The sequence below is a fragment of the Ruditapes philippinarum genome, unplaced genomic scaffold (genome assembly GCF_026571515.1).
Source record: "Ruditapes philippinarum isolate M1 unplaced genomic scaffold, ASM2657151v2 ctg3576_1_1_1_1, whole genome shotgun sequence".
Classification (NCBI taxonomy): Eukaryota; Metazoa; Mollusca; class Bivalvia; order Venerida; family Veneridae; genus Ruditapes; species Ruditapes philippinarum.
The window spans coordinates 32,514-56,901 of record NW_026858846.1 but is presented as its reverse complement, the minus strand read 5'-3'; the positions used below and the strand labels follow the sequence as shown (position 1 = coordinate 56,901).

Here is a 24,388-nt window from a genome sequence, read left to right as displayed (position 1 = left end):
AATCATTAACTTTTAATAACAGATTGTCTTCATACTTCCTTCAGAACAATAACCAAAAAAAAACTTTTCTCATTTAAATGACTTTGACCACAGGATCGAATAATTATATTTTGCTGAAATTTTGTGTTATTAATTTGTAAAATTGATTCATTCTCGGACAAAAAATTCCTATGACAAAATTGACATGATGAATATTTCAAATATGACATCGAACCTTAGTGACCTTGACATTTGTTGAAACTGAAAGTATAGCTATAATGGAAACATTTGTTAATGAGAAGACGTTTAATGTTTTCTGCTCACCAGCTCTATTTAATATAGACAACATATTTTAGTTTTTCCAATTTATTAGAGCAAATTTATCAGAAGTTGGAATGTTTGCCGTGGCATTAGTGGACACATGGTAAAGTTGCAGCTGTGATTGGCATGTTTGTATTGCTACCTGAAACAAAATGAAAAAATGCATCGTTTTTATTTATGCTTAAAGTTAATCCAAAGATATCTGACTGAACTTAAGTCAGCGTGAATTATAAGAAATAATGTTGTGTATGTGCAGTTATGGGTGACTTGGGACGATACCCAATGTATATCTACTCATCAAAAAATTGTATTAAATATTGGCTAAGACTGTTAAAAATGCCAAACAATAGATATCCTAAATTATGTTATAATATGCTATTATATTACATGTATGATACAATAGGTAGGAAAAATTGGGTTTCAGATATCAGAGAAAATTTATTTAGTAATGGTTTTGGCTATATTTGGGAAAACCAATATGAAACTATTAATGATGATTTTTTGAATCTGTATGTCAATAGACTAAAAGATCAATATCTACAAAATTGGAGTGCCAAATGTATGCTTAATAAGAAATTGACATATTATTCATCATATAAAACAAGATTTACAGTTGAATATTATGTACATGTCCTAGATATTGTCAAATTTCGAAAATGTTTTGCTTCTTTTAGATGCTCTGTTCACAATCTTCTTATTGAAACAGGTAGACATTATGGCTTAAGTAGAGAAGAACGTATATGTCCTTATTGTGAAACTTCAATAGAGGACGAGTTCCATTTTATGTTAATCTGTCCTCTATATAATGATATACGCTGCCAATATATTTCGGAAAATTACAGAATGCTACCAACACTTGCTAAATTTTATTCATTAATGTCTAACGAAAATGAAATTAGAAACACTGCAATGTATTTTTTCTATGCATTAGATAAAAGACAAGGTTTCTTAGATATTTTTCAATGAATACTGAAATACTGTTAGTTTTGTATTTAATCATGTCTGTATCACTCACTGTTTATGTATGTATATTATATATATGTTGTAAATGTTTATGGGCCGGAGGCCTAAAGGCTTATCAATAAAATCTTAAAAATCTTAAATGTGCTATATCTATAGTTCTGTATTTCTGTAACACTCATTTGACAACTTGTGGTATAGAAATGAATACTGTTATGTAATATTCAAACAAGGCACATGTGTCGCCTTATGATAGCCAATTGCATGTTGCAGCTACTGTGTAGCAGGAGACACAAAAACCATTAACAGGGCAAAACGCATCTTTTATTCAAGGGCTATAACTCAGCCGAAAAAAAAAACATTCTACTGGAAAAAAAAACCCGTTTAATATACGCAAGTACTCGAGGTACCTATCTATCCTGTAAAGTTTCATTTAAATTGCATTGGTAGTATAAGAGAAGTAATCCAAAAAGAAAATCATTAAAGGGCCATAATTCTGACAAAAATCATAACTAGGCTGAGTACTGATCATTCCCTGTAAAGTTTGGATGAAAGTAGTTTCTTTATAGTCTGGACACGCTTCTGTGTAGCTGGCAGGGCAAAAAAATCACTTTTTAATTCAAGGGCCAAATCTCAACCAAAAAGCCATTTAAGCGGAAAACCCGTGTAATATGCGTAAGTACTTGAGCTACCAATCAATCCTGTAAAGTTCCAATGAAAAAGGTCAAGTTCGATTTTCAATGCATTCAACTCATTAATGGAAACGTTATGCCATTTTTGTGTCGCCTCTACGGAGTAGTGGCGACATATAAGGATCACTTCTCCGTCGTCTGTCCGTCCGTCCGTCTGTCTGTCCGTCTGTCACAAAACTTGTCCGGACTACTCCTCATAAACTACTGGTGCAATTTCATCCAAACTTTACAGGAATGATCAGTACCACGTCTAGTTGTGCATATTGTCAGCATTTTCCGGTTCAATGATTTTTGTCAGAGTTATGGCCCTTTAATAATTTTTATAGTTTGTCCGGACTACTTCTCTTATACCACTTATGCAATTTCAATGAAACTTTACAGGATTGTTTTGTAGCTCAAGTCCTTGCGCATATTGCAGGGATTTTCCGGTTGAATGATTTTTGGCCGAGTTATGGCCCTTTGATAAAAAGGTGTTTTTTTGTGTGTTGCCAGATACACAAAAGCTTGTCCGGACTACTCCTCATAAACTACTGGTGCAATTTTATCCAAACTTTAGAGGAATGATCAATACCAAGTCTAGTTGTGCACTGTCTGTCTGTCTGTCTGTCCGTCTGTCACAAAACTTGTCCCAACCTGAAATTGGCCATCATGAGGCGACACATGTGATCACTGATCACTCTTGTTTGAGTTATTGCCCTTTGTTAATTTTCATATTTAATTTTTGTCCTGGCCATTTCTCCTAAATTATATTGTTCACAAGGCGACACATCCGACTCGTGGAGTTCTAGTTTCAGCACATTGTAAAAAATATTGGTTTCCACACAATTACTTTAAAAGGACTACCCTGAATGAGTAATGTGTAATGTAATAAGTGGTCGAACCCTTTTTCTTTCAAAATGTATTTTTCTACTTTTTTCTATATATTTGAATTGTACATCTTGTAAAAAAAATGAAAGGAGAAAAAAATATGTTTAAATTAAACATCAATGTGTTTGTATTTTGCATATCCAAATACAGGAACTTAAAAAATTAGACTGTATGTTTTTTCTTTTACAGTTGATGGAAAAATCATCATCTGATCAATTAACAACAATTAATTTGTTAATTAAGGCACTTCTTTAAAATTTGCCATTGGGCGTATATTGTTTAGCTTATTGTAGACAAATTTATTTTAAATCAAATAATGCATACACAAGATATAGGCATCATGTATAGGAAAGAAAGAAAAACAATGAAGTATTTGTACAGAGTTATTTTACAGATCTGCTACATTTACCTGGAATCCACCGGACTCGCACTTTATGAAAACTCCAGCTACAGAAGGACCTCCAAATGTCACAGCAGCTATCGCCGTATAGTGAGGAACATTCTGACAGTTCTTGACCACCTAGTGTATTCAATATTTATCTGTATTTCTATATGGTTAGACTGTATATTGTAAATCATATTTAAATGTATAATATAATAAATTTACTCCAAACAGCAGAAAGACTCTTTACGATGAATATTGTCAATAAATCTGATATAAATTTATGAAGAAAAATAAGTCAATGAACATTATAATGTTCCAAAAATTTAGTCAATGAAGCAGAAAGGAAGAACATAATCGTCAAAAGCTACATAACAGAAAATAATAACATAATAGATAAATCCCATACAATAGAAAGAAACAACATAATCGATAAACTCTAAATGACAGAAGGAAAAACAAAGATATAAATAAACGCCATAAATTAGAAAGAAACAACATAATCGATAAATGACAAAGAGTAGAAAGAACCAACAAAATAGATAAACTCCATATAACAAAAAGAAACAGTTAAATAGATAAACTCCATATAACAGCAAGAAACAACATATAAATAGACACCATTTATAGTACAGAAAGATAAAAACACAACAGCTAAACGCCATATAACAAAGATAAACAAAATAATTAAAAGTTTCCATATAATGGAAAGAAACAAACAGCATACAGAAAGAAACAACATAATAGATAAACACCGTATAACAGAAAGAAAATAAATATAGATAAATTTGCCTTAACATGGATGATTTCTAAATAAAATACCTTATCCCCGTCAATCCAGCTTGAAGTATTAGGAGCGCCGCAGTACTTTTGTACGAGTGCCTCGCTTGGCTGGTGAACACCGTCAGGACAGGTAGAGGTACCAGTGTAGGACACCGAATTCCCTTTTGCTACACTACTTATGACACCAAACTTATCACAGTCTCTTGATACAAGGGCTAAAATTGGAATATAATCTGTAAAACATTTTTTAAATTTTTTTGTTTGAATTATTTTTTGTACTTGAATAATTTAGTTATTTTTTAAGACTAAATATTGTTTAAATTTTGTTACTGGTTATTCTCTCGGGTACATGTTCGGACTATTTTACATTGAAGAGAAGGATATACGAATTACCTGTGGCTGTTGAGCTTGACGCTGTTGAAAACGTTGTTGATGACGTCGTTGTTGATGACGTCGTTGTTGATGCTGATAAATTTTTCATGCTAGTTGTTTGTATTTGGTTACCTCCAAACTTTTCAATGATTTCTGTCATATTGTATGCTTCTGGAAATATACAATATATCAAAATTTAAAAGTAGGCTTCCTTCTTTTATTCATTTATCTTTGAAAGTCGTACCGATAATTATTCAAAATTACAAACATTGGGAGATGTGTGAAGTTGGCGGCCCAGCGGCCTGGCGGCGTGAAGTTGGCGGCCAGCAGCTGGCGGCGTGAAGTTGGCGAGTTGGGCCGATATAGAAAAGTACATCGATTTGATGTCGGTCCGATGTAGTATTTTGGTAGTCTGGATTATCTGCCCCTTATCACTATCGTTACTTTTACGTAGCAAAGTACGACCGGGAACCAGACTAGTATGGCTACGTGTGACAAAGGCAATCGGTGCGTGGCTTGGATAATATACATGTACATGACCACGCCCACTTATTTTTTATAAATTTTTTTTTTCCTCTAATAAAATATTTTTTTTATTCAAAATGTTTTTAAAATATCTTATTTTCAATAAATCAACAAAGAAAATTTGTTTTTAAAAATTTCATCCATATATATACTATACCGATTGCCTGTGCGTGGTGAGTGGCATGATAATGTGACGTCTATAGATATAAGTGTCCGTAAAGTTAAGAAAGCTAGATCAATGTGTTATTTAGTAACTAATAAATTTTGCGTATATTTTGTAAGGATTTAAAAACGCTTACTGCATTTGTTACATGTTTTTTTACATGCATCCGCAACGTTAATTTGGTTGTTACAGTATCTCGATAGTCCGAGGCATATTTGCGGGTCTTGTGTATCGATGCACGGAACACCTGAAAGTGTAATTAAAGAAGAATAACATGCTTTCAAATTGGGAAAGGAGGGAAAGAAAACAAATATTTGTAATAGTTATCTAAGTTATCGCATACCCGTGCCGCTTTTGCAACTCCTTAAAAATGGCAGTGCACGGCCGTGCACATATTTTGATGTGACGTCACAAACCTAGCGATATTGTATATTTTTAAGCCATTGGAGTTGATTTTTTAATACCTACCGCTCAGTTTTTTACTGTTATCATTATTTGAATAAAAGAACCAATACATTATCTTGCAGCGTACATGTAGCTTAAGGTCTTCAGCTTATCCGTTGATATACTATGACGCATCAGACGTAAGAAAAATTGTTTAAAGTTTTGGAAGCGAGAACTAGCGTACATGTTGCTGACTTTGGGAGCCTTCAGTAGTCGGAGAGGGTGTTATTTTAGTTCAAGGGTTGCTAATGTGCACTATAACCATGAGAGACATGTGTTATTTTTTATTATACCGAACCAACATATTAAAGTTATTATGTACGATAAATAAACCAAAAAAAAAAAAAATCGTCCAAGGCATTTAAAAATGATTCATTGGATTACAACCGTAATTAAAGTTACGAAAAAAGCAATTTGTGCAATTTTTCAACTTTGACTTTCATAAGAAATACTTTTATATCGGTCTCCCCCCCCCCCCACCCTCCCCCCCCCCAAAAAAAAAACAAAAAAAAAAAACTCTATTTATAATTAGGTGTGCATTTAGATGTTTATTTACATTTGCACTGTCGATTACATTCACCCGGTGCTGTGCCGCTCTCATAATGAACTGATAGATAAACAAAATGTCCTTATAACGAGGACTTAACCCTTTACCTCATATATACGTGAAACAACGCACTTTTGACCGCCCTCTTTTAGGCCTCAGATGGTGAAAAAATGTCCTGTTTGGGCTCCAAACACATGTTTTCGTTTGAGAAATGTTGATAAAAAAGTGAGCACTTTTTCGGCGCCGCCCCCATCCAAAAGGTACATCAGGGGGTTGCCAGAAGGGGGATGTGCCCCCTTCTGTTGGGGGGGGGGTGAAGGGGGCGGTAGTCCCCCTCATCGCCAAGAAAATTTTGGACTTGTGAGAGGCTAAAAATGACCCCAGGTCGATCATAAGGTAACGTGTAACCAACACTGAAAAGCCTTTGACTCTATCTGAATCCATTGAGAAGTTGCAGCACTTTGAAATCAATTTTGATGGAAAAAATCAATGCAAAATAGTGATTTTGGGCAATTTTGAGATGTCCCCTCGTTGCCATGGTAACAGGAAATTTAAGACTGAGCATGTTGTTACAAAGGCAATGGTCGAGTCAACATGTGTGCCAAGTTCGATTAGTATTGAAGAAGTTTTTATAGTTTTATAGCAATTTGAACTTGTAAGGGAGACTTTTCAATGAAAAACAGCAATTTTTCACAAAATGCTAATGAAGTAATGGGTTAACAACAAATCACACTTTTCGTGCTTTTTTGCTTAATCTCAGATAAATAAATTCAAAACCCTACTTGCACAGTAGGCAGGCGATATTTTAGCTTTTCCTGAAAACCGTTCTCTGCTATAATTTATAAACAGATTATCACTTTAACATTTGTAGGTCAATGTTCATATGCAAATATCTTAGTTTTAGTCAAAGTTTGGGAAACAAACATTATTTCACTATAAAATAAACTAACCAATTGGTCATTTGTTTGGGTCGTCAGACCAAACAAATAATGGTTGTGAAAAGCTGATATGCTTATTTGCAAAATGCGAAAGTAGTCCGAACTCCTCGAAGCGGTTACTTCCCTTTATAAGTACACTAACGCCGAAAAAATAAGGGGAGATCACTGCGTAAAGATTGTCAAATGACAGGCGCATTGATTTCCAAGCCTTCTCTGGGAAGAAAAAATAGTTCCCGATTGGTCGAAGATTTCTAATATTGTGTCATTCTTTACAGATGTACATGCTTATATTGAGCTCCATGATTATTTACATCAGTGTTAAACAACAGGTTTACAGTGAACAAAATATCTCGAACTTAATAAGGATTACAAACCCTTATTAAGAATAATATGGTGTACTTCAAGTCATTTTCTTATAACTTCCCCTTGGTCCTGGAGTTACACGCTCGTGTAGGAAGCAAAAGGTCTGGGGATGAAATCCCAGTTAAGGCAACTCATGTTTCTTTATTTTTTAATTCTTTCAGCCAAAAAACATTGAATTAATTGAATATCAGTGATGCAATAAGCGTTATACCTAATTTACTACAGTTATAACACTGGAAACAACGTTGGCGGCCTATACAAAAACAAATTGGTTTATATCTCACAACCTTCACCTTTCTGACATTCTGAGACCTAAACAAATTCAGCGCCTTCTGTGCTTTGATTATAGCATGGAGCTTTAATATTGTAAAACATTTGGCGGTCATTGGAAAGAACTATAACAAGAACATCTGTATAGATTACCCGCCCTTGGGGTCGAGATAACGCCATATGAGGTATAATAAACAAAAATACCCGTCTGTCGAAGATGTTTCGGATTTGGTAATACAATGTATTTGTTTGTCAATAGGAATTCTTAAATCGATCCCGATTATCACGCATTGTCTTTATCAACACACTCGGAAAAGAAAACAACAGTTATAGATGCGACAACGGCAGTACTACACACGTACATCGAGTAGATGGTGATTGTATTTCTGATTTTTATACCTCCCAATGATATTTGGGTAACATTTAAAACATACATCTAAAGGACTCTGTTAAGAAACTTCTGGCCATGTTAAGTACTGATTGTACAAATATTATATGCAAATGTTTTTAAAGTTTTTCAATCAAGGATAAAAAACTTGACTTTGCAAGAATTTTGATTCGAAATAACCACACTAACATTTGGAGAAATAAGTCACAAAACATACGACATTTGAGTATCGTTATCAATAGGCTAATAAGCGATGGCGGCCTTAGCGACCGAAACGTTTATAATTGTTAAGATAAAAAAAATATATATACATGCATACAAAACCGACTCTAAATAAAATTCTAAATGAAGATATTTTAATTATTTTCATTTAAAGGTCGTATTTATAAGCAGGTCACACATCTTCTTTCGCGTGCGTTTTTGCAATTCATGCGTCTTTTCAAATTAATTTCTGTTATTCCATATACATTATAATACAATAATTATCAAAACAAGGTAAGAATAGGCCCTGTAAGACGTTTCTATCATTTCAGCTGATACAAAGAACGATATACGTTTTAACAGAGAACTTTTTTTTCGTTATTTAATGCAGAATATACACTAAAAATAGAAACCTGACAGTGTATATTTTGTTATTATTTTCATGAAATCGATGACGGAAGCATGAAAAAGAGATGCATGCATAACATTGATATGCATTTTGTTGTTTATTAATTATGTTTAAGTTTGTTAAATTACGCTAGTTCTAAGGAAAGTGTCAAATTCAATTTATCAATTTTGTGGCTATAACGTTTTGACTACGTGCAGATAGGTTTTAATCATTTCATTAACAGTTTTAAAATGCATGCGATTTTTTTCATTTATTTCAATATCGGTTACGGCGACCTCTGGCTCTAAGCAGTGCGTCAACGCGTCGATGCATAAAATTGACGAAACGTTCAACAAGGTTATTTGGAAGATTGTTCCATTCCGCTATCAATGCATTTGTCAGTTGGAGGATATTCTGTGGGGCATGATGTCTTCTGACATTTCTGCCAAACACATCCCAGATATGCTCTATCGGATTCATATCTGGAGATATTGCTGGCCATTGCATGGTATTGACGTTGGCTGCAGCTAAACGAGCGTGAGTTATCCTCACAGTGTGAGGACGGGTGTTGTTAAAACACAACGGGACCATTTCTTTGCATAAACGGAATAGCCTCGGCATTCAAGACTTCGTTGATGTATCTCTGGGCGTTGTAGTTGCAGTGTATAATAATAATAAGCCGGGTCTTTTGTCCACCCATTATCCCACCCCATACCATGACGCTTCTACCACTGAAACGATCATGCTGCATACACAAACAGGTGCAAACCTTTCGCCCTTTCGACGGTAAATTCTTACACGGCCGTCGGCATGACTGAGATTGTAACGAGACTCGTCTGAAAACAGGACAGTATTCCAGTCACGTCGCCGCCAGTGACGGTGCGCACGTGCCCACCTAATACGGGCCTGACGATGGCGTAAAGTGAGAATACCGCCTGTATATGGGCGTCGCGCTCTAATCGGGCGTTGTTGTGCGCGCAACCGATTGCGAATGGTTTGTGCAGTTACGTTAAACGCGGGCGCGGTCAAGGTCGCCGGTCTGAACCTGTCACGTAAGTGAGTTAAAACAATTGCACGGTCGTCCCTTTGGGTAGTTGCCCTTGGCCTACCTGGCCTTGGACGATCGTGCACATCACCTGTAAGTCTATAGCGTCTTACAAGTTCATGAACTGTGTTGCGACTGCAGTTAAACGTTCTACTCACGTCAACAACAGATGCCCCACCCAGCAGCATTCCTATTGCTTGATTTCTCTCTGCTTCTGATAAACGTGGCATTGTGAAAGCTATCAACTTTAGGTGTGAATAACACTAAATTGTTACTGAACACATGTATAGTGCCTTACATCACTGTCTATCTGACATCGTTCAGCATGCACGGGGTTCACGTGCAAAAACTAAAATTTTACGCTTAGCTGCATTCTACCGACAATACGCGGTCAAAACAAAAAACATGTATAGTGTATCTATAGTACACGAATACTCACTACACATGTTTTGATTTAAATCACAGATTAGAAAATATTTAAAAGAAACAATGTGCCAGGTTTCTATTTTTGTTGAGTATAGTTTAAATCTACTCGTATTATAAAGAAAATATTAGAAAATTAATACCTAGTAGTATTTTTTTGTGATTTTGTTTGACTTAAGGTTACACTCTAATGAAGGCAGAGGATCCGAGTTATAATTGTTGTCAATGATATTATAATACTCAGACGTATTTTATTTAATTTACCGTAAAAGTAATCTTATTTACGCTGTTCAATATTACATTCGTAACATGAATTACTGTTGATTTCATTATCGGGCGTATTTGATGATTTAACTGATAAACCATCGCATTTACACTGTTCTAAATTGTATTTGAAACATAAATTAATAAATATGCTATATCTATGTAATGAATTGATCAATTAACATATGTGTCTGTCTGTTTTTTCCTACCATTCAAGGTATCTACAGTCAACAGTTGTTCCTACAACATATATTACACACAGAGATCCAAAGTTTTTATGCCCTCTCTTGGATTTCCAGTATCCATTTGTCCGTTGTTCCTGTTCCTGTGTGTTCTGTGTATCTGAATGATGTGAATGTATGTTTCATCTTTACAGTACGAACATAAGCATCGTCTTCCTACATAACCGGTAAACCGCGGATAAAACTACTGTCTAAGAAAGCTGATACAAAAAATATCATCGTTTCATTTTATTTTATTATTTTATTTTATTTTATGCTTTTCAGTGGATTACTGATTTATCCGTGAAAATTATATTTGATAATTTCACAGTGAAAATTATCAAAATATAATTTCACTTTTTTCAATGACGAAACTACTTTTTTAAGATTTTCCCCATGTGGTACCTCAATTTTATTTTTACTGACAATTCTGACAATGTCAGGCTGTTAAAAGAAATAGCAAAGCTGAAATAGATAAATAACTTAAATGTCAAAAGTAATAAAGAGAGAAAACTTACTTCAATTCCTTCAAATTCCAATCAACAAATTTCGTCTCTAAATTTTTTTGTTTCGTTTTTACAGTCTGCAAAATACATTCCTTCCCCATGCAAAACTGCTCTTGATGACATTTGGGCATATTTAAGTATCCTACAATCAATAACTGCCGTATGCTTTATGAAAAATTGAAAAGCATTGACAGCCATCACTCGTAAAATAAGTAAAACAACCCCAGTGAACCCAGCGTTCCTTAGCAAGCTTCCAAGTTCCTAGCTCCTTTTCTGAATGTTTTCACCTCTGTCAACACTTATTTTTTGTCAGTTACAATCCTCAAATAAGTTTTCTTTCTTTTAAAAAGGTGTATGACTAACAAATCCAAATTATATCCTTCTGAATCTTACACAATTATTTTCCTACCATGAAATACACAACTTTAAAAAATGGCTGCCGCTTACATTTTACAAAGCCAGGTCTAATATAAATTCGCAGTAAGTAACAGAAATATGGATGGATGGTTGGACTTTTTCTCCTACAAGAATTGTTTTTATTATTAAAACAAGCGATCAATCATATTTTTTTAATAAAATGAATAAATATCACCGTCATTTAACCTTGATTAGCGGACTTATTTTTCAGCTCAAGACTTCTTGTTTTAAATGAGAAATTCCATCTAAATGGGGCTCTCAACGGGGGAAACAGATTTTAATATTAACGTTAAAATTATGGAAATTTCGTTTTAACTTGTTTTTAAGCATAAAATAAAAAGAAAATTTGTCTGTTTGTTGTGTAAGATGTAATTTTATTTCATCTCGTGAACTTTAAAAACAGTATTCTCACTCGTGGCTACGCCACTCGTGAGAATACTGTTTTTAAAGCCCACTCGATGAAATAAAATTTCATCTTACACACAAACAAACAAATATCCTCTATATATTTCTTTATTTACGTCAATAGTGCACAACGTCTTACGATAATGTTGTAATACGCACATTTTAATCTATTTAGTTACATTGTTCTTCACATATAGGTGACACGGAATAGGGCAGAGATTGTTGGTGTAAAGACAACCGCCGTCCTATAGAAGATATTGTTTTTTCTTCTTCATTTTTTCTCGTCATAATTCTGCGGTTGTTTAAACAAATAAATAAATAAACAAGAAGAATCTTTAAAAAAGATACTCGGCAATTTCAAACAACATTATCTACGCTGTCGGTAAAGCAATTATTTTTATAAATAGAAGATCTACTTGATTTATATGCAAAAATATATAAAAAATATAAATATTATATCAATTGAACACACCAATAATCATATAATATATTAGACATTATTGAACAGCATAAACTAAGGGTACCTGATAAGTTCTGATATTATTCTCGTTATTTTTGAACAAAATTTAAATTTCAGATGTTGTATAAAATAAACTCAGTAAGTTCATACGTAAAATAAACTGATCACTGAAAATGTAATGAGATCTGAATGCAAGAAGTATTGTTGAACAGAACTTAAATATCTGAGCAATGTAACTAAAAAGTTAAAGAACTATCATGTACATTTATCTTATAACTATCCTTTGCATCTTATTTTATAATGTCAAGAATTATCCTTTATATTTTAGTTTAGAACCACATGTATCTTAGAATGACACGAACTATCCTTTTAAATTTTATTTTAGAATGGCCAATGAGATTCCCGGATTTCATTTTGTATTTTTAAAATGACCAATAAAAACTCTTCTTCTTTTAAGTTCTTCCCTGTAAATTTCACGAAAACAGTTCGGCCTTTGGCCGGGAAAAAATAAAGATTACACATTTTGCTGTAAAAAATGTTATATCATGTGGTGATTTACAGAAAGCGAAAGACACAATATGCATATAATACCAACTATAGTTTATTTAAGTTACAAGAAATATCAATATGAAGTGTAATAGGCAAAGCAATCCTTTAATTAATAAACTGTTTTGATTTTTCTATAAAATGAGGCATTTCTGATTTCTTTTATTGAAGGAGGCAACAGTTATGGACGTAGTTTATGTAACATGACTCAAACACTCCTTTCTGTTGTGAGATATGCGTCATATTGTAATGACATGCGCTGTTCTTGTTCTAACTAGATACATGTATCTAAAATTCATTATTCTTACAACAAATAATGCGAAAGTCGATATTTTCTAAGAAATACAGGTATATGATTTTTTTGCAAAATAATTTGCCAAAGAACTTTCATATTCGGGCAGTCATTACAGGGGGTTTTCAGACATATCAATAATGATCGTGTGTTGTAGCGTCGTTCATATTGTCTCTTCTGTTTGTCTATTGAAAAAAACGTATTTATCTTACAACAGATAATGTGAACTAAACGCTATAATTTATAGATAAATGAAATGGATATTTAAAGTATAACAATCACCAATACTTGTTCCACGGATACGCAGATGACAACCTAACAACAGATTCTTACTTGTTTGAAGTACACTCGATTATTTCATAGCTATTATTAATCGTGTTAAATTCGTTAGGAGAGAGTGAGATTTCTCTTGACAAAGATTTCTCTTAATTTTTTTTTTATTTTAATTTCCCCAATTAGAGACAGAATTAGATTAAAAACTGTAAACGCGGAAATTTTCTTGTGTCGGAATAGTGATCGACATGACGTAATGAGGTAAGATTGTTATATCTTCAAGAGGGATATGCAATTTTAAAGTATCTATAATGATTCTCAAGCAGTTCACGAATTCTGTTCTGAAATTTTGCATCATTAGCTAGATTTTTACCTTCTCTGCATTTTGTACAATCTGTATAGATCCATCTTTCTCAGTCGTTATTGTTTATTAGTAATTTAAAGAACAATATTAGAGTAGATGTCAACTTTCCTTGATTTGATGGAAGCATTTTGATTTAAGCAGGCGAGGTGGGTGGTAGGAAGAGCTCATATAAGATCCAAAAGCCTAATTTCATTAAGTTGAATTTCTTACTTAGATCAAGCATATTTTGTACTGTGTTCTCAGCCCGATTTGAGTGAAAAGCGTTGGAACGTTTTTCATCTTAAATTAGAATAATTTTCTGGAAAAACGGAGTGAAGGAACGATCTGAAATTTCGCAAACACGTTTTTTATCGGTCTTTACCTACACCAAAAGAAACATTAATGTCGAAAAATTATTTCCAGTACCATCGTGTCAAACAGCTTCATTAAACACAGCTTTAAATTGTATCCCCGATGTATATCAATTATAAATGTCACTTGTTTTGGGATTATTATGAGTCAAGACGAATTGCGCATGATTTAAGGTCATGGCAAGCAACATGTTTTCATAATAATGTCTTTTATACTTTTATCAGAAGCCTATCTACATATGACGTATATTTATATATATATAATAAACAGTTGTCACACTATTTACTTATAAATACAGTTTTTTGCATGTTTACATCCAAGCTTTACAACTTGCCAACCGTAAATACACTGCAAAAGAATCATTTTTACGGTATTTGACCGGGTGTAAACGATTTTATAGAAGCAAACGCTTTCAAAACTTTGTGACATGTTTTATTGATCATGGAAAACAAATTTACAAAGAAAACATACAATTATATTTTGTTTTTATAGTATTATATTTTGTTAACAAAGTAATGGATTACACAAACTAACATCAGTTGCCCCTGGTAATGTAATATAAATGACTGCAGTGTTAACTAGAAATATCTAACCTTTATTGAAAAAAAATGAGATAAAAGTCCGTAAATAACGCTTAGTAGTCTCTAACAATTATATTTTAGTATGGCTATGTGCAATGTATATGCTTAAGTTTTATGTATTGTTCAATGAAAGATTAAAGAAAAAATATTGTATCCTTTTTGGTTACCGGTTACATCTACCTGATTAAATTATCAATATACTATTTAGGCTTTATTAAAATGAGGTCCATGATTAGATATCTACGGTGGCATAGAGGTGACATTTGCAGTTTTATTTTATCTCGTAGACTTATTATCTTGAGGCCTCAAGATATTATCTCGTGGCCACGACTTATTATCTCGTGGCCTCAAGATATTATCTCGTGGCCACGACTTATTATCTTGTGGCCACGAGTTATTATCTCGTGGCCACGAGTTATTATCTTGTGGCCTCAAGATATTATCTCGTGGCCACGACTTATTATCTCGTGGCCACGAGTTATTATCTTGTGGCCTCAAGATATTATCTTGTGGCCTCAAGATATTATCTCGTGGCCACGAGTTATTATCTTGTGGCCACGACTTATTATATTGAGGCCACGAGTTATTATCTTGTGGCCACGACTTATTTCAGCCAATGAAAATGGTCGTTTCATCTTGAACAAAAGTTAATATCAATAAGACCTTATATCACACTGGCCACAGTTTCACAAGAGCGGCGGGTGAAGAAAGGGAACGTTTTATAATTATTATTCTTCTTGTTTTGTATGATCAGGTGTTTCTTTCATTCTTCTTTAAAGATATACTTTGCTTAAATTTAGTATTAGAAAATATTGATAATTGTTACATTGTCCCTTTGTACATGTAAACATATAATGAACATGTTTTGACTTCAAAGATAGTAGATATGTTATGTTTAAAATTCTACACAGTATAGGTGTTCACCATGAATATATATATTGTCAGTTTTTTAAGTAAAGATTACCTGACCTGTTATAAGGAACGCAGCTTCCTGTACATAGTTTATTGATTTCTTTATTCAAGTTAGACGCATTAAGTTAGAATACCATAGATTAAAAAAAATCTGTGATTTTAATTTTCAATGATGAGCACGGTATATCTAATTTAATTGAGATTTAATTAAGAAATATATGCGGTTGATGTATACTTTTAAGGTCGTTCATGGAAAAAAATTGCCCCTTTTCCCTGTGGATTCGAATCCCATTAAAGACTTGTATCTAGATAGTTATTATTGAAGATATACTACAATATCACAATGATAAATGAGTATCTTTGACGGGTTATCTGAATCTTTTTCTTTATTATAAAAACTGACATACTAGTATACAAGTTTCAAAGACATATGTCAATTCTTTTAAGATCTCCTCTTTGATTGGTACTGCTTATGCTGTGCTATTGCTACTGCCAATTTCACGTTTTATAATTTTGTCACTGCTACTTCTGTGCTACTGCTACTGCCAACTTCATGTTTTATAATTTTGTTACTGCTACTGCTCAATACTACTGCTAACTTCCTACTGGTGATGACCACTTATAAAAGTGAGTGTATTTTATGAAAAACTGCATCTATAGAAACTTGATCCTTAAACGTTAGGACCATAAGATAAGAATACAGAGGGCCAATTAGTGATGACAAGACTCTACTCAGTGGACGTGTTAATGTGGTCAATACAGTTTATAGTGATATACTAACTGATAAGCCTTACTGAAATTCAGCACGTCTCTGGGAAAATGCGTGAACTTAAGTAAATATATGGTGGTGATTGACACGCCCCTCCTGTGACTGCTATTGCCAGTGTGATATTAAATTTTGTTCAAGATGAAACGACCATTTTCATTGGCTAAAATAAGTCGTGGCCACAAGATAATAACTCGTGGCCACGAGAAAATAAGTCGTGGCCTCAATATAATAAGTCGTGGCCACAAGATAATAACTCGTGGCCACGAGATAATATCTTGAGGCCACAAGATAATATCTTGAGGCCACAAGATAATAACTCGTGGCCACGAGATAATAAGTCGTGGCCACGAGATAACATCTTGAGGCCACAAGATAATAACTCGTGGCCACGAGATAATAAGTCGTGGCCACGAGATAATATCTTGAGGCCACGAGATAATAAGTCGTGGCCACAAGATAATAACTCGTGGCCACGAGATAATATCTTGAGGCCACAAGATAATAAGTCGTGGCCACGAGATAATAAGTCGTGGCCACGAGATAATATCTTGAGGCCTCAAGATAATAAGTCGTGGCCACGAGATAAAATAAAACTGCAAATGTCACCTCTATGCCACCGTAGATATCTAATAATTTTATGAATATGGTCTATAAGCAATCATCGGAATTCTAGTACATTTATTTAGATACATAAATAAATACTTCAGAATACATTGTCTTATAATATAGCACTATTACAACGTCAAATATAATTATATTTCAGAGCTAAAAAGACAGGAAGTAAACTAGTATTTATTTGAATTGCCTGAAGCCTTCTGGTTGATTGACGGATGACATAGAAAAATATACTATAGTAAACTGTAAGTGTAACAGTGATATATATATCGTAATAAAATAATTTAATCTAGTTAACGTTTGTATATCATCAAAATTAAGTTATTGGATGCACACAAATTCCTTCAATATCGATCAGTTCTAGTGAAAATTGTGAAAAGTGAAGACATTGCTGACATATTTATATGGATACAATCAGTATTGTTTATATCAGTGCGGAAGTGATTATTGGCGTGGCCTCGTGCGGCGGAAATGGATTGGTTCTATTAGCTATTTTAAAACATCGCAGACTGCAGACAGTTACAAACTGTTTCATTGGTAGCTTGGCGTTGGCAGATTTTTTAGTTGGGGTCGTCGTCGCTCCATTGGCAGCTTTAAGCTATTTAGGACTACCTCATAATTTTTCTGGCTGTGTTTTTACAAATTCGATTATTGTTGCATTCACACAAGTGTCTATTTTCAACTTGTTAGCCGTGGCATTTGAGAGATATTTTGCGATCAAACATCCGTTTGCATACACGAAGCATCTAGATATTAAGCTTTCTTTGCTGGTAAATGCTGGAGTATGGTTTCTAGGTATGGTTATCGGATTAATACCATTGTTCGGATGGAATCTTGAGGACAAACGTAACGAAAATTGGACTTGTAATTTTGAAACTGTTATAGACATGGAATATACAGTGTATTTCCATTTCTTTGGATGTATTGTGATACCTTTGATTATTATAATTGCTATATATTGTTATATTTTCATAATTGTGCGGCAGCACATGTCTAGGATTACAGCTCTGACTATCCCATCGCCGCAATACAGCACGTCAAGTAGTTTAACAAAATTTAAAAAAGAAATTCAAGCCGCAAAATCACTTGCTATTGTTATTTTATTATTTGCAATCTCTTGGATTCCAATACATGTTCTCAATACTATAACGTTGATGTGCACAAATTGTTCTAGCCCAGTAGAACTTTTACTAGCAACGATAGTGCTGAGTCATGCTAATTCCGCCATAAACCCGTTCCTATATGCATACAGTAACGGTAATTTTAAAAGCGCATTTAAGAAAATGTTTTGTAATCAGACTACTAATGAAACACATACAACAGCCAATGCTGGAAATTCACAAATACAAAGTACAAGAAGCGTGGCAAACATTTCAGGTAACCTGGATATTGAGAGTCAGCAGCAGAACATTGTAAACTTGTTAAGCTATAAGAAACTTTTAAGATAAGTGTAAATAAAAGTTAGTTCATTAAAAACTTGGTTGATTTCAAAATGAATTCATCATTTGTGTTTAAATTTCCCTTTGCACTCAAAGGGTGGTGTCATCCTGGCGATTAGATCTTTCCGCCATTTTTTATCATTTCAATGAACAATTAAATCATTCGGAACATCTCGGGTCTGACAACCATAATTAATTGAAAAATGCCCAATTATAACCAAATCCGATTTTGTATTTTCAGTTTCTACAACCATAATAATAAGTAATATAAATAATGTATTGTTTACTTTTATATTGATAAATGCACTAAATTTAGGTGGACTTTTGCTTGATATATTGGTGTAAATTTTGTCATCAACTCCTAGCATTAAATTACTATTTGTTTAGTTTCTTAGCGTAGGTTGGACTTCGAGATTTTTCTCTAGAAGGGACAGACTCTACACTTTATCCTATTAAAAATATGAAAGAAAAGGTTTTATACACGCAGAACACAAAATGTCACGTGGTATAGCAATTCCTATTTTGGGACCTCAAGCTAATACATAAGTAACTCCGAAACTCAGCTCATTTTTTTAAATGCAATGCAAATTGCATGTATTGTTAATTATGCATGGTTTGGACAACTTTTTCATAATTTGCAATTCGGATCTGATACGACCTTTTCATGAGTAATCTATAAAATATGATGATATATGCAACACAGAATATGGCATTCCATTTACATGCGGTTCACTAGAAATAACCATTAATTATTTTATATTTTAAATGAACTTAACTTTTCACATAAGAACCTCACAAAATGTTTTGTTTAACTATTTTTTAAGTTGTCTGTGTTTGCAGACAATATGTTGTCGTTTTTATCTTTAAAAAATTGTGGACTATAGACAACGTTATTCTAATTTCGAATACATGTCAACTTAAACATCTTATATGGCCAAAACTTTGTTAGCATGATCCTGATACTCATACTGACCGTCTATTTATACAGACACTGAATGTACATGTATATAGTAGTACTGCTGTCGTCGCATTTAACTGGTGTTGTTTGGAGTGATAAAATTAGAAATGAAATACATTCGTTACTTATTATTTGAAGAGAACTATCATGTTAGAGCTTCATTTAATCCGTTAATCAGCGGGTATTTGTTTGCATGGAGTCGTATATCTCATGTTATTGATGTGAATAAAAATGCTTTAATATAATATATGATACTTACAAAAGTTACAGCTTCCTGGACAGGTATCGGCTGCTATCTGTAGAAATTGGTGGGATCTACATAAATTATTTTCTTTCAAAAACGTGCAGTCTTTCTTTGTATCCTCACAAATACCTTTATATAAACAAAGAATATTCATATACAGGTATAAAAATAATAAGCTATCCATAGTCACGTCAAGATTTCAAAGAATGATCATATACTATGGAACGCCGTGACTGTCTTATGTTATCAATGTTTTTGTTATCTTGTGAGACAATGATATTATTTTGTCGTTTGAGCATGTTAACATGTGCAATTACATCATGTCTTGTCTAAGGAACATGCTGACTTGTACAAACAGCATGTTAACTTGTCAAATTATTATGATGACATGTGGGGACAACATGCTAACTTGTCAAAGTATCGTGATGACTTGTGCAAATGACATGGTAACTTGTCGAATTATTGTGATGACATGTGCAAACAGCATGTTAACCTGTCAAAATGTAATGATGACTTGTGCAAACGACATGTTAACTTGTCGAATTATTGTGATGACATGTGCAAACAGCATGTTAACTTGTCAAAGTGTCATGATGACTTGTGCAAACGCCATGTTAACTTGTCAAATTATAATGATGACTTGTGCAAACAACATGTTAACTTGTCGAATTATCATGATGACATGTGCAAACAGCATGTGAACTTGTCAAAGTATCATGATGACTTGTGCAAACAGCATGTTAACATGTCAAATTACCATGATAACTTGTGAAGACAACATGTGAACTTGTCAAAGAATCGCGATGACTTGTGCAAATGACATGTTATTTTGTATCATGCTGACATGTCAAAACGTACTGTTAACTTGTCAAAGTATTATTATAACTTGTGCAAATGCCATGCTAAGATGTCAAAATTCCATGATGACATGTGTAAACAGCATGTTAACTTATCGAATTATCGTTGTGACATATGCATACAGCATGTTAACTTGTCCAAGTATCATTATGACTTGTGCAAACGACATGTTAACTTGTCCAAGTATAATGATGACTTGTGCAAATGCCATGCTAACTTGTCAAAATTTCATGATGACATGTGCAAACAGTATGTTAATTTGTCAAATCATCGTGATAACATGTAAAAGCAACATGCTAACTTGTCCAAGTATCATGGTGACTTGTGAAAGCGATATGTTAACTTGTCAAAATTTCATGATGACATGTGCAAACAGAATGTTAACTTGTCAAAGTATCGTGATGACTTGTGCAAATGCCATTCTAACTTGTCAATGTATCATGATGACTTGTGCAAATGCCATGTTAACTTGTCAAATTATCATGATGACTTGTGCAGACAACATGTTAATTTGTCAAAGAACCGTGATGACTTGTGCAAAACACATGTTAACTTGTTAAGGTATTATGAGCATGTCATCACGATAATTCGACAAGTTAACATGCTGTTTGCACATGTCATCATGAAATTTTGACAAGTTAACATGTCGTTTGCACAAGTCATCATGATATTTTGACAAGTTAACATGTCGTTTGCACAAGTCATCATGATACTTTGACAAGTTAACATTTTGTCTGCACATGTCATAATGATTATTTGACAAGTTAACATACTGTTTGAACAAGTCAGCATTGTCTTTAGACAAGATATGATGTAAATTGCACATGTTAATATGCTTAAATTACAAAATAATATCATCATTTCACAAGATATCAAAAACATTGATAGCATAAGACAGTCACGGCGTTCCATAATATACAGTATATATTGTATACTGTGTACTGTATATGACTAAGACATGGATAAACTAAACTAATAAATTGCACTGATAAAACAAGTCTTCATGTAAGCCAACAAATTGTCTAAGTTCCTGGTATACGTTAAGTTGGTAACATTTTGAGAATGTAAAGTTTAACAAATGACACTTTCCTAGTTATGTTATTAGCTATAAAGATTGTTGACAGGTTATATGACTGTATATAAACGGCTGTTTGTAAATATAACCATAGCCGCTAGGCGAGGGTTATATTGCAAACAGCCGTTTATATACAGCCATATAACCTGTCAACAATCTTAATAACGAATTTATAATACAGCAAACATCATTTTTTAGAGAAAAAAGTAAGATTTCTTCATGAATCGACAACAGCCGTGTATATAAAACTATATAAACGTCACGATTATCCGATGAAAAGCGACGTTACAAACGTGCAGTATTATAATAAATGATATAATGATCAGTATTTCTCTTAACAATTCATAAAGTTTCCATTGAAACATTTTGATATTGTTTTATTCATTGAGACCTACTTTATACTAGATTTGTAATTGTGAATATATTAATGTTATGTCTTTATATACAAGTACAAATGTTGCTGCAATGCAGCAATTGAGAAGCTCCGCGCAAAAATGTGCTCATTACAGATACATTACCAAATCATTCCTACGCACAGGTCATGTTATATTCAGATTAAGTACAATTGTATATTATTCCGGATGTTTTGTAAATCATTTTTGCAAACTTATACTTATCGTATACACTGTCGTGAGAGAGGGGCCAGATATCAAATTAAAAAATGTTTTCACTAATGCCTACTTGGTAAGGAAAGTAATTCCATTGAATACAAACAAGACTGTACACATACATGTACTTATCTTTAATTTTGTCTATGTAAGTATATTTTATTCTTAAATTCTTAAATATGAAATACACTTACGACATTCTCCACATTTCTTTGGACAAAATTTCTTCGCCTCTGACCAGCTACAATCGATTTTAGAACAATCCTCCTCCGAGGTATCTGCGCAATATTGTGGTGTGATATCTGTTACAGCTTTAAAACAAAAAAAATAATTATTCAGATTTCCCTTTTATTTAAAAGACTTATTTATACTTGTACAAGAAATATAAATAATATTTGAGTTAATGTTCATTAGCCCAAATTCAGAGTGATAAAATGTATTATTTTCTCTATTTGGCCTTCAATTTTGTGAATGTCGAGTTAACGTCTTAGAGATAAAATATGTTTATAGTGTTCACCATTGTTTGTTTCTGTTTTCGAATTTTCCATATTTTTTAATCCCGTCGTTGTTTTTGATTTTGCCATATGGCGACTTATCAACTTTTCGCGTTGATGAAAACTTCAGATATTTTTTCAAGTACCAGTGGACAGTATATATATATCTTGATAATCACATGAAAAACTTGCCCAGCCCGCATTGCTCAATCGGTAAGAGCGCGAGACTTGAAATCTCGACATAGTGGGTTCGATTCCCGGGCTGGCCAACTAAAATTACTAATCAGTCTTTAAGATGAGACTTTAAATCGAGGTCCCGTGTATGAGTGCTTAAAAATTGTCAGGCTAAAGAACCAGGTGAAGCTTCTGGAATTGGGGCATCGTTCTGTATTTGTACCTTGCACTATCCTCCAAAATCTAAAATGACTAACACTCTTCTGAAGGACTCGCCCATATGGGCAACCGGTGGCGAGTATAAATAAACTCAAAAACACACAAAAACTCTAGAGTGAGTCCCTGAAAGGTTTGTTTTAGCCACATCGGTACAGGGTAACCGATTTGAAGTTAATGACCTTAACAACTTGGTCACAGATTTTAAAATTTACGTCAAAGGTCTATCCGGTATGGAAAATACGAGAAGAGGAAATCGTTTTTATTAAATAATAATCTTACCTATAGTATCTGAATTTACAAAACACAATGTGTTTTCTAGTAGAAATATCCATATTATTCCAAAAAGAAGCATTTTTAATGTTAAAACTTAAAATAAAATTGTATCCCCATATGACATGCAAAGAATGGGTCGATGAAAAAGTATTGCTGTAGGAGGGTTGAATATTCACTTTTGCATCATACATTCTATGAATATACTTACAAATTGGAGTGTATATTCAAATTGTTTTGTTTTTTTTCATCATTTTGGCAATTAATGGAAAGTGATGACATATTTTAAGGTAGAAATAACAAACAAAGTTGAAAGGTTTCTAAAATTATCGCAACAATTCCCGCATTAATAACAGATTGCTAATTATTTACAAAGGTCGTCCTGATAAATGTGCAAACTGCGATTGACAACATAAAATTTCACAAATGAAAAATATATCTTACATCCTTGTTCTAACAACGTGTTTGTTTTGACATCTGTATCAACATGAGAACCTTGTGATTAAATCCCTATTCTATTCTTCGATGTTTCGTTTGGACAAACTTGATTTTTTATTTTGATGGTACGATGGTGAAATGCAATGTTACCATCGTGCATCGCGGGTTAGGACAAAAAAAATCACGACACCGTACCAGTCAACAAACTATCATGGAGTCATAAATTTCAATGCTGTGTTATAGGTATTACAGTTTACATATATTTGATAATAGTATTAACACCTTGTCTAATCAATTTTGAAACATCCCACTAAATCACGATCCCGTCGATATCTTAGACTGCTTATCTGTTAGTAACCTACATAGAATGTAGCAATGTCTAAGATAGCACTGACATTGTCACAAAGTAGGTTCAAGATAGCGGACACTTTTGATAACTAGCAATGTATTTGTTACCCATGCACTCCAAATCCACGACCAGTTGCTGCCCCGACATGGGGGGGGGGGCGTCAATGTAATAAAAAATTAAAAAAATAGCTAGTGATACCGGTACTATGTTATGCACATTATTAGAAAATGGGCGA

At 33.4% G+C, this 24,388-nt stretch overlaps 2 protein-coding genes across 2 annotated transcripts; one reads left to right on the top strand and one right to left on the bottom strand.

Moving 5' to 3' along the window:
- On the bottom strand, window positions 1-23,515 carry LOC132754468 (uncharacterized). Its single transcript, XM_060745096.1, has 8 exons — window positions 23,376-23,515; window positions 22,404-22,520; window positions 19,684-19,797; window positions 5,181-5,291; window positions 4,378-4,527; window positions 4,024-4,199; window positions 3,229-3,339; window positions 1-442 (listed from the first exon to the last, which is right to left on the bottom strand). The coding sequence occupies exons 1-8, from the start codon at window positions 23,446-23,448 to the stop codon at window positions 332-334; spliced, it is 963 nt and encodes a 320-aa protein (XP_060601079.1). The 5' UTR covers window positions 23,449-23,515; the 3' UTR covers window positions 1-331.
- Window positions 13,455-19,445, top strand: LOC132754467 (adenosine receptor A1-like). The gene is made up of 2 exons (XM_060745095.1): window positions 13,455-13,696; window positions 17,176-19,445. Exon 2 carries the CDS (start codon window positions 17,432-17,434, stop codon window positions 18,473-18,475), a length of 1,044 nt encoding a protein of 347 aa, XP_060601078.1. The 5' UTR covers window positions 13,455-13,696; window positions 17,176-17,431; the 3' UTR covers window positions 18,476-19,445.
- Window positions 23,516-24,388: the final 873 nt, after the last annotated feature.